Source organism: Homarus americanus, unplaced genomic scaffold (assembly GCF_018991925.1).
Source record: "Homarus americanus isolate GMGI-L3 unplaced genomic scaffold, GMGI_Hamer_2.0 scaffold45698, whole genome shotgun sequence".
Taxonomy (NCBI): Eukaryota; Metazoa; Arthropoda; class Malacostraca; order Decapoda; family Nephropidae; genus Homarus; species Homarus americanus.
In genome coordinates this window covers 12,979,738-12,991,990 of record NW_024735554.1, presented here as the reverse complement: position 1 = coordinate 12,991,990, position 12,253 = coordinate 12,979,738, and the positions used below count along the sequence as shown (strand labels likewise).

Sequence of the window (12,253 nt, the reverse complement as noted above, 5' to 3'; positions counted from 1 at the left end):
ATTCTCATAAAATAAAAAAAAAGCCGCGTACACACTGAGATACATTGTTGCACAACAATGTTTCTAGACTGTTGCACAACTGTTTCACAACAGTCCAGAAACACTATTTTGATTGTTTCTTGTTTCCCATCCCATATGGGAAACACGATACAAAGTTGCTCAATCTGGATGCATTTGGCCATTATTGCCATATGATGATGAATTTAAAAACTAATAGGCATATCAATACACATCTCCAAGTATTCTAAGTATGTACACAGAAATTGAGAATTCGGACGATGTTTTGTAGTTAATTTTCTACATACTTTTTATTTGCATGAAATAATTATTCATACTTTTGCCAGTAACCTTCTTATTTACACAAAAAAAGAAAGACAAAAGATGAAAGAAAATTAATGAAATGAAGACAAAAATTAAAGCAAAACAACGATTAGTATTATAGGTCGGTGTATATAATTGATATGTGCATGCTACAATAAAGGATTTTCCAGTTTATTTATTTTGATGAAATTTCATTTAGTATTATTTTTCCTCTTTACAATACAGGTAGTTCTGCTATAACGCGATAATTGTGTTCTTGTAAAATATCGTGTTATAGAAAATCGCGTAATAGAAATAACAGGGCTTATGGAGAAAATAGGGTTAGGTGCAGATTACTCGAAATCGAAAAAATTTAGTAGTTAGCGTAACACAAAGGATAGCACAGTCTAAATAAATGTTACATTCATATCTAATAATGAAATCATACAGTAAATGTAACACTTTACCTTGAAAAAATATGAATGTAACTTGATGGGGGAGAAGGGTGATTTTGAGGTTGATAACATCGAGCTTCTCTTCAAGTGTTATATCCTTTCTTTTAGGATCATCACCGGGAATTCTATCACCAGAACGCTTCTTGGAGATATTCTTCTTTACCATATTCACAATTAATACCACAAAATTGGAGAAATAGTTAGCAAAAATCGCGTTATAGCAAACAAGCGTTCGCGTTATACAAATATCGTTCCTAATTCATAAATCGCGCTAGAGCAAATTCGCGTTATCAAAACACGCGTTATAGCAGAACTCGCTGTATGTCAAATATTTTAATAAACTTACTTTCACAAATTCCTTCAGGGCATCAATGAGAGCATCACACACTTGTGGAACGATGGCAGATATTGACTGTTTTGACTCTGGCAAGATACCTTAATGTTACTGCCAGGAGTATTTTGGCAGGGATTGAGGCTCGATAGTTTGTATTTTGCTTTGTGATTTTTGGACCAACCATTTTCAGTAATATTTGAAAATCTGAAGCTGTTGTTCTTAAAAAGTTTCTAAATTCAGCTGCATCTTCTAGTTTAAGGTTTGTTGTTCCTTCATCAAAAATTGTCTCCATCCATCATCATCTAATTCTTTTCCTTGTTCTCTGCCTTCTTTCTTCTCAGGAAATAACAACACAGGCACCCGCCGCAGCGGCCACTTCTGCATCCACCATTATGATGATGTCGACTGCTCTTCCCGCCAAGTCATCGCTATAGCTTGGTCTGGACGTGCAACAGTGTTTCTGGACTGTCAGACGACTGTTTCTGGATTGTTCTCGCAACAGTCCAGAAACATTAGTGCGCGACTGTTTCTAGACAATGTATTTTGGTGTGTATGAGGCTTTACATACAAAAACAATAGCATGCAGTCCAGAAATTAAAAGAAAATATATATCCTGGTAGTAATTTTACAATACAGTAAACCCTTGTTATTCGCGGGGGTTGGGTTCCAAGGAATGGCGCGGTTTGGCAAAACCACTAATAGCAACTTATACTGTACTGTACTACCTAGTGCACTACTGTATATCTATACCAATCAACCGATCAGCTGCGGCAGCACTCATCCCCTCTTTTAACTTATCTAATAATAAAACTTTCTTTGTCAGGGGCCTGTGTTGTATATGCACAGGTAATTGCTTAACTCTCTCCCACCCCTCTAATCCCCCTACACTTTGACCATCCTTAACCCCTGTATTACCCCGCCAGCCATTCATACACCGGCCCAAGTCCTCCCCCGGCCGGATTCAAGAGTCGATACTCCTGGGGTTCACACGAGAGGGTGGATTATCAACGCTGATTGTAACAGTTGTACTGTAAGTGGATGAGGCTGTTATTACTATTTACACTATTAACAATCATTATTACTGCTCCAGTAATTGATCAAGATACTAGACATGTGCTTCAGGGTTGGGGGTAGAAACACATGGTGAAGTGAGTCAAGTTCAAGGGTGAGATTCCTCCATCACAAAAGCTGAGAAGAGACTAGGAGGCTCCCATGTGTGATTGAGTGAAAGATAAATACCTACTTAGCAACATAATTTACCTGAAGCTCTACAGACGCACGTCAGGCGATGTGACCTGAAGCCCTGGAGTTAAAAAACATTGAAAACTGGTAAAGAAAATGTTAACTTTCCTGTTAACAGTAATGCAATTTTTTATAATGTGAAAGAGGTGGTAGAACTTAAAAGAGTATTCACCAAAATCTCTGCCTTATTAAGTCCTAATATAAAAAGTGGCAACCCACCGCCCACTTAAGGATTTATATACAGGTGCTCCTCTACTTACGAACGAGTTACGTTCCTGAGGCTTGTTTGTAAGTCCAACTTTACTCTTGTAGATACCAAACATATTGTCAAAAATGAAAATATGATGAATATTTAGTACAGCTATACCCTTTAATACAGCCTTAAAACATGGCTCATTCTTATCCTCTTAGGTAATGTTTGTTCTATCTGGTATTTTCTTCAAAATAATCCAGTCTCATCCACATTAAACACCTATTCTGGCAGGTTAACCCCCTCAGTGATGATGTTTGTATCTCTGAAAGTTTGTAAGTTGAATGTTCTGCAGCACCTGTAGAATATTTCTATGAAACTGCATAGGTACAGTTGTAAAAATGTGGATACATTTTGGAAACTGAATTGGCTCGTAGCCGTAATATTGCAGCTCCCTATCACACAGGTGGCAAGGCCATAATATTAGACCACTAGGTTAGGTTAGAGAAAGTTTACATCCCAAAAAACAAGCCATTTTAATGCAAAATGCTGAATGATATATATTATATTTTCTAAAAATGCAATATCAGGGCCATGTTGCCTGAGGGCTCGGTAGTTGCAATATTACAGCTATGAAGGCACTTCGTTTGGGAAAAGCATTTGGGGTAATTTATGAAGAAACTGCTACCACCAGAAGTTGTTGTTCAATTTTTTCTGCAGATGTTCTTATCATTTTAGTAAATACTCAAAAAAAGGTGACATTTTAATTATAAGTATATTTATTTTGTATTTATATATTTTCTCTATCTATAATCATAAATCACCTGTAGTGGGCAGAGCATGAAGGCTGAGGAAAATTGTGTGTTATAATACAGTGAAAAACTAATCATATGACACTAAAATGATGTCTGTATGTGCTTTGTACATAAAAATTTTATTATTTACAGTAAATACTCCTCTAAAAAATCGGACTTTGTCGGCCCATGTTATCATCTGGGCTGTTTGTTTAAAAGTAACCTGCTGTCAGAGCGTACTCTCATGTCCACTAAAAACATAAAATTAAACCATGATGCTTCAACAAAGTTGTTTTCATTGGTACCAGATATCAAAATAAGTACTTTCTGTTTAATATAGTAGGGGGTCTGCCCCTGGCTAGGAAGTTAGGTAGGTTTCTTTGGTTGGTTAGGTTAGGTTCTACTGGTTTCTAGTTTATGTCGCCTCTTTTAAAATACTTACTATAATAAGAACATCTATGGAAAAAAGTAATGAAATTGCACAACTTCTTTTAGTGGTAGTGCTGTTCTCAAATATTACCAGTTCTAGTATATGTAGCCTCTTTCAAAATACTTGCTATAATTATAAGAACATACAGTATTGTGAACAAATATATAAAATCTGTAAACTTTTTCTGGTGGTGTTCTCATAAATTACCACATTAATTTGGATCTACAGTATCATTCATCCCATTTGGACAATTTCCATCACTAACTTGTTTAATGCAATTTTACATCACATAAAACAGACACCTGTCTGGATGGGAATTGTCCAACTAGGATGTAAATTCAACCTATGGGTATGACTCAGAAATAACTCTGTTAATAGAGTTACTCTGTAGTAAATATTTGGACCCAGACTGTTCTAATTTTGGTGGTCATGTTTTGCTTAACTTGATGCGCAATGCAATTTTTTTTTTACACTAAAAATTTCTATTTTTCAACCTCCGAACTGAAAATCATAAAGTAAAAAAAAAGTACAGTATTTATTTTTTACTTAACTATGACCGCTTTCCATTGAAAACCAACAAATATTGAAGAAACTGAAACCGAAATTGGCACAAATTCTTACCTGGAAGCATAACTGGGAGGCTCCACTCCCTCCAGACACCCCAATTTCTAACTTAATCATAACCTAACCTAACCTTGACTTGACTTTACAAACATAACCTAACCTAGGTAGCTTAGGTAAGAATTGCCACCAATTTCCGTTTCGGTTTCCTCAATATTTGTTGCTTTTCAATGGAAAATGGGGTAAATATTTAGAAATTGCCAAACACCAATTTAAATATTGGGTCTTAAATAGGAATAGAGAGAAAAATAAAAATAATCTAATATACTATAGGAATAGCTGTCTGTCTGTTCTGGACAGCCAAAACGGCACAAACCTGGTCCCATGTCAAATACTGGGCATGCACTGACTCCTGAATATATCTGGACCTGCTCCAGTGTTGGTCAAGTCTGGCCTTGAATAACCTCATGTTCGGTGTCGTTACAACACTAACAGATTGTTCCAAGATTTCACAACTCTCACTCCGAAAAAGTTTGCCCTCACAGTTTTCTGGATTTGTGGCTTCTTCAACCTTGAGCTGTGACCCCTTGTGGGGTGGACGCCCGCCAGCTCCAGGTATGTACATTCACCGAGTAGTGCCCCCAACAACGGGCCCAATACACTGCCCTGTGATACCCCACAAGGGTACCATTTATCACCACACTCTGTTTGCGGTCATGCAGGAAGTCTCCGATCCACAGTAGGACACCTCCCCAAATCCCGTACCCTGCCAGTTTGATTCGCAACCTTTCATGGGGTACAGGACACTGTCGAAAGCCTTGTGCAAAATCTAGGTATATATTATCAATATTTCTGCCTTGTAGAATTTGAGTAAATGTGTTAAGCAGGATCGTCCCGGTATAAAACCGTGTTGGAAGTCTTTTACAAGGTTGTTTCATAGCAGATGTTCCATCATGGCATCTCTCACGATGCTCTCTAGTACTTTGCTCACTGATCTATAATTATTATTCAAAGATTTATGATCGCCCTTCTTGAATAAAACGACTCGCATAAGCCATCTTCCAGTCGTCGGGGACCTTTTGCTCCTCCAGGCATTTGCAGAACAGGATCTTAAGAGGTTCCACAAGCTTGTTAAACAGTTCTCTCAACACTCTGAGGGTGTACCATATCTGGGCCAGGACTCTTGTGAACCTTTAGCTTTGACAGTTTATTTCTTATAACCTCATCCTAGTTCACAATGTTGGTCAGCACTGAAGTAGCATTAGAAAATGTTATTATATTATCATTTTGGTCATGCTGTAGTGGATACACTCCCCTACAACTGCCGATTTGTCACTTGCCGTCTGCTTACCAGCCAACCAGCGGCGAGTTCCACAGACCGGGCCTCGCTTTCGGACTGCGCGGTGATTGGCCAGTTACCGCCTTCACCTCAGCCAATCAGCAGCGCCGCTCACTTCACATCTCCGGACCTGATCCGGCAGAATCGTATAAATACCCCCAGCCTCGCCGTGAAGGTCATTCTACTCAATGCTCTCAAACGGACAAGACCTCCTCTCAACAAGCTCCTCACCAAACAGCAACCCCAAGCACTGCATTGTACATATAATATATATACTGTATATATAGAAAATGCCATTGTGAGTTTCCCTTCTCACTCCCATCCTTAGCGCAAGATCTCCTATGTGTACGTATGTATGTGAGCCGAACAAAGTGTAAATAGACAAACACAAAGAGAAATTTGACAACTGGCCACATACAATATGCTACAATGCTGCGAAATTTAAGATTTTAAGTTTAGGTTAGGTTATGATATGTTGAAATTATGTTTTTCCAATGGTTTTTGATGTTTTGATGTTTTGAGTGGTTCTGACCAACTGAGTACAGCTACTCCCCGACCTACGACCTACTCGACTTACGACCGCCTCAGTCGTACCAAAATTTTGTCAAATTACTTACTTTCGAGTCCCAACATCAGTGATTGCGCTGTATACGGACAAAATTTTCGTTTGTAATTCACTTTAAAATGTCTGGAAAGCTTAAAAGTGAGAGTTTTGTGGTACTGAGAAGAAAAAGAGACACCCATTTTAGATTTTCTATGTATTTCGACTTACGACCTGGATTTGGGTCCCTAACCCTGTCGTAAGTTGGGGAGCAGCTGTACTTCCAAAAAGGTGTATGACCAAAACGATAATTTTACCCCCAAAATCGCTCTAACCCATTTGGGAGTGAAACTGCTATACCATAAATGGTAATTTTTCATTTAACACCCATCACCTTTTTTCACATGATAAATATATTTTTTCGCTCGTTTTCTTGCCGTTTTAAATGATTCTGACATTTATCTTTGGGCCAAATCACTATTTTTTTTTTAGTTAGGTTGGTTCATTGGTTTGTTCCATTGGTATGAGAATAGGTTAGGTTTGTTAGGTTGGTTGGTTGGTTCCTTTGATATGAGAATAGGTAAGGTTAGGTTGGTTGGTTGGTTCCTTTGATATGAGAATATGTTATATTTGGTGTTTTACTCAAATCTGACCTTCAATTTTGTGCAAATTTGCGGTTTGTTAAAATGAAATGCATTTTTTTGGCAAAAAAAATGCTAATTTGCACAAAATATGAAGGTCAAATTTGAGTAAAACACCAAAAATAACCTATTCTCATGCCAAAGGAACCAACCAACCGAACTTAAACTAAAAAAAAAAAAAAAAAAAGTGATTTGCCCCAAAGATAAATGTCAGAATCATCTAAAACAGCAAGAAAACTAGCGAAAAAAAAATTGAAAAAAAGGGGATGGTGGTTAACGAAAAATTACCCCATAAAGACTATCTCCGTTGTATTAAGCATCAAATATTGAGCAAAATGAGACCAAAATTGTTCTCCAAGCTAGCAAAAGTCAAGGTCCAAATATTAGCCTTACTCAGTTAATGGCAAAATTTCTCACCTTAAATTTGAATTTAGTTCTACACTTCGTCAAAAATTCCTCAAAAGTGGATGATACAATTTCCACTTTCCGATGACAAGGGCTCACTACTTTAAAGTGTTGCGCCATAGTACAGTACAGTCACAGTCAGGCGGCCACTTGTCTGGAGTGTGTTCTTCACCCTTCGGTCTTCGGCTACTTCCTGTGTTTGTATACAGGTCCAGACGGTGAGAAGGGTGACCAGATTTTCCAGACGGGAAAATGTTAAATCGAAGAAAAAACATTAAAAAAAAAAGGAGGCTAAATTGCTGAACATAAGTAATTATGTATTGAATATATGGGTAATCATCTTAAAATTGTCTCTTATTAGTTATTACTTGTTCCCAAGTTAAACTTATTTTTATGACATGGCAACTACATGTAAGTGCAACATGAGTTGCCTAATCAGTTGCGTGTCCAAGATATTTTTAAGTGATATTAGTCACGTTTGGGTGATTTGGTGTTTAAATTCTCATGCATAAGTCGTTGATGTCTGTTTGCCTAAGCATGATTATTGATCACTAACGTTTTGCTATGAAATTTTGCATATAGGGCAGTTTGCTGGGCCCGTTACTGTCTGTCACAAATGGTAATCTGTAAAATATACTTTATCCTCTTCACCACTGATCGGCTCGTTAGCCGCTTGGGCGATCGGTCACGTTGTAGCGTACTGTACTGTATGAGGCCAGTTGTCAATTATCTTAGTGTGGGCACTGGGCGCACACAAACGTACGTACATGTAGATATCTCACACTCAGGAATGAGGTAGAATACAAACTCACAATGCGCTTTTTGTATATATATTGTTGTATAGCGCAGTGCTTAGGAGTGACTAGGTGGAGAAGCTTGCTCAGATGTCCTGTAGGGCGAGGAGGTTTCTGAGGAAGCTGGGTGGTGAGGAGCTGTGAGAGATGTTGCTGGTCCGGTAGCCGAGTGTAGAATGGTCCCCCTACGGTACGGTACGGAGTCTTTAGTTATGAGGTGAAAGAAGATTATTAGGGGTTGAAGGAAAAGTGGTGAAACTGAAATACAGTAGGAGTAGAAAGAATCTGGGCTCAACCAAATCGCTTCATCTTTCCTATTGGTGTTTTATCTTTGTTCTGCTCCTTTGGGTCGTCAGACCTTTGTATTAATATTGGTTTATTTATATAATGCTGCTTATTATTATTATTTTTATTTATTGTTGGAGTTAGTGAGCCCGCCCAGGTCCTTGTGTAACGGGGAGGGTATTCAAATTTTTTTTTTGCTAAGGTGTTAGTTAAGTGTTAGTTGTGTACCTTTAGACTAACACAACTTGTGTTAGTCTAAAGGTACACTGTATGGAGAGGCCTGTGTAGTGGACGTCTCCCCTACAAACTAACTGCGTAGCAGCCCACCACCTGCTATCACATTCCAATGTGCCACCTTCCCTAGCAACCAACCAGATGTTACCGTATCTTAGCAACGAAACTATTCACCGGCTACTTCTTGGGTTTTCCCACCATGACTCATAGCGGCTGCTGCGGGGTATATAAGCTCTGTCTCTCCCTTGAGATTGATTCTGACCATTCTTCCTGAACTAGCAACACCTCCTCCTCTGCCGCTGCCTGGCGACCCTCGCCTCTCCTCCGCCTGCCTGGCGGTCCTCGCTCCCGCCGGTGAGCATGGCGACCCACCAGCTGTCCTTCCCTGAGCTTCCTCACCAACCAACTCTCATTCTGCCCATTTTCCTGAACAAGCAACATCCCCTCCAGCAAGCTCCACGCTGTTAACATTTCATTCAACCAGGAGGCCAGCAACAAGCAACATCTTCTCTAACGAAGCTCCTGCACATCTACCTCCTTCAACACGATACTCCCGAACGTCTTCTACTGAGCTGCTCCCCACCACACGGCATCTCCAGCACCAGACTGTCTATCATATAACTTATATATTATACAAGAAAACCAAATAGAGTTTCCTTCCATCCTGAGTGCTAGACAACTTTAATATCTCGATACCCCTACACCTGCCAGGTTCTTAGTGGAGCTGGTAGGTCACTCTCATCTTTTATTTTCTCTATTAATGTTTTATGTGTATATGTGTATATTGGGGCAAGAGGTGGTTCAATTACTTCTTCCTGGCTGATGTAGCTGGGAGGGTAATCACATTATTATTATTTTTTTTTTCCGATGGAGTTAGTGAGCCCGCCCAGGTCCTTGTGTAGCTGGGAGGGTAGTCACATTTTTATTTTTTTTATTTTTTTCTAAGTTGTTAGTTAAGTGTTAGTTGTGTTAGTCTAAAGGTACACTGTATGGAGAGGCCTGCCAGGTTCTTAGTGGAGCTGGTAGGTCACTCTCATCTTTTATTCTCTCTATTAATGTTTTATGTGTATATTGGGGCAGGAGATGGTGTGGGGTTCAAGATGTTTGGTTCACACTCAGGATGGGATGGAGAAAGGAAACTCACAATGTGCTCTCTGTATACATGTTGTATTGGATGTACACTGCAGCTTGGTGCTGGGAAGGCAGCATAGTTACAAGCGTGATGTAGAGAGAGCTGGTTGGTGAGGGTGCTCAGAGGAGGACCAGCTTGTGGGTCGCCATGCTCGCCGGCGGGAGCGAGGACCGCCAGGCAGGCGGAGGAGGAGGAGGTGTAGCTGGCTGGTTGGTGTAGGTAGAAAGAGGCAGGTCACCACGAGGTCAGGTCTTAAATAGCGGGGGGTAGGCGTGGCTTAGTAGTTGACCCTCGCTCCGTGATGTATGGCGGCGCTGGTTGACCTAGAGCACGAGGCGCAGCGACAAACAGCGTTTGCAGGGGAGAAATCCACTACAATGGTTCAATTACTTTCTTCCTGGCTGATTTAAACCAACTGTGTTCTTGGAATTCTTCGTTGTCTATATTATTTATCCAGTTTTGATATGTTTCTGTGTTAAGTTCAGTCACTTTTTTCCAAATATTTGCAGCTTTGTTGTGTATTTCTACATTGATTGCTAAGAGGTTTGCTCTCTTGTGTAGCTGTTCATTATTGATGTGGTCTGTATATTTTATGTTATATATAAATCTGAGGGCTATATTTTGTACTGTTTGTAACCTTTTAATGCTCGTTTTACTAAGAGTGTTCAATGGGATGGGTGGGTAGTCCATAATTGATTTGACAAGGGCAATATAAATCTTTCTTTTGTTATTAATGCTAAGGTTCTTAAAGCGTTTTATTTTTGATAATCTTATTCTTGCCTGTCGTTCTTTATCTTTTAAGTATGTTATATGTCCTCTTTTTGTTAGTTTTAGTCCAAGCATCCTGCCTTCAGTGTCGTATGGGTATAGTTCCTGGTCGACTATTACTGGACTTGTTTTGATCTTGGCTATTGGTATTATCTTGAATTTGTTCTTATTTGTCCTGATTTTCCATTTTTTCTCAAAATCATTTATATTTTTTATCGCTCTTACCGTGTAGAGTGCCATAAATTGGGTTGATTTTCCTGGGTATGATACTATTTGAGTAATATCATCAGCAAACATTACATATTCGCTTAAGGGGGTAGGTTGAGGTGTGTCTGAGGTATAAATTGTATATAGTGTTGGAGAAAGGCATCCTCCTTGAGGTACTCCACTCTCAAGATTAAACATAGTTCCCATAAAGTTTCCAATTTGAATTTGTGCTCTCCTATGATCTAAATAGTTACACAATATTCTTAGCAAGTATTCGTTAAGTCCCAGTTTTAATATTTTATATTTTAAGCCTAAATGCCAAACTTTATCAAAAGCCTTAGAAACGTCCCTTAAAATTATATTGATCTGGTTACCCTTGCTTTTTTCTATTGCAATTATTTCCGTTATTGTAGCTATTGCAGTTAGGGTATTTCTATTGGGCATAAATACATGTTGTCTATTGTTAGATTTCCCATGTTGTGTTAAAAAGGTTATAAGTCTTGAACTTAAAATTTTTTCCAATAGTTCCCGGTAATTTCTAATAAAGATATTGGCCTGTAGTTTAATATTTCCTTATTGTCCTTACCCTCCTTGGGAATAAATATCATTTTAGCATATTTTAGTTTGTCTGAAAAAATTTTCAAAGGAGGGCCACCAGACTGGTGCCTGCACTTCGGCACCTCAGCTACCCTGAGAGATTGGAGCGCCTGAACTTGCCTAGCTTATACTACAGACGGGCAAGGGGGGACCTAGTTGAGGTGTATAAGCATCTCAGGGGGCACTACTCAGTTGAGTGTCTTTACTTGGAGCTGGCAGACGCTCGCCCCACAAGGGGTCACAGCTCAAGATTGAAGAAGCCGCAAGTCCAGAAAATCGTGAGGGCAAACTTTTTCGGAGTGAGGGTTGTAAACTCTTGGAACAATCTACCAGAGAGTGTTGTGACGGCACCGAGTGTGAGCTCTTTCAAGAGAAGACTTGACCAACACTGGAGCGGGTTCAGGTACATTCAGGAGCCGGTTCATGCCCAGTATTTGCCAACAGTGCGTGACAGAGACGTAACCGATCGCCCGGGTGGCTAGCGAGCCGATCTTTTGGTGAAGAATATAAATGAAAAGAGAAGTGACCGATCGCCCAAGCGGCTAGCAAGCCGATCAGTGGCGAAGAGGATAAAAGTAAAAAGTAAAAAGAAAGTAACCGGTTATTAAGCATGCGTTATAAATGTTTAATAGTGTTTTTAAGATGTTTTCAGGTATATTCATGATCATATTTCGTGTAATACCTGTGAGCCCGGGGGCTTTTTCCTTAAACTTCCTCAGACAGTGCATCATTTCTCCCATGGTTATTATTTGATTATTAGGTAATAAGTTATAGTCTATATATTGCTTTGGGGTGATTCTATGTATGTGTCTTCCCATTTCGTCTTCTATCCTTTCTTCGTGTTCACTATCAAAATCTTCATTTTCCTCATCTGATATATTAAAAACCTTTACCCATTCCCTTTTGAATGCTGACTCGTGTTCATTTTCCTCTTGCAGTTTTGTTCCATTTTGGTCTTTAATGTATGGTGTTTTTTGCTGAATCTGCTGCTTGTCCAATTAACC

General features: G+C 39.2%; 1 protein-coding gene across 4 annotated transcripts in view; it reads right to left on the bottom strand.

Annotated features, from left to right (window-relative positions):
* The window catches only part of LOC121871535 (DNA fragmentation factor subunit beta-like), a 56,821-nt gene extending 49,365 nt beyond the window's left edge, over positions 1–7,456 (bottom strand). For 2 of the 4 annotated variants that reach the window (XM_042373967.1, XM_042373969.1), the window contains exon 1: positions 7,245–7,456. In XM_042373967.1, the coding sequence (XP_042229901.1) occupies positions 7,245–7,352 (108 nt within the window). In that variant the 5' untranslated portion in view covers positions 7,353–7,456. Of the gene's footprint in view, positions 1–5,657; positions 5,776–7,244 lie in introns of all 4 variants that reach the window. The other 2 variants (XM_042373968.1, XR_006089890.1) reach the window with 2 other exon arrangements.
* Between the last annotated feature and the right edge of the window lie 4,797 nt (positions 7,457–12,253).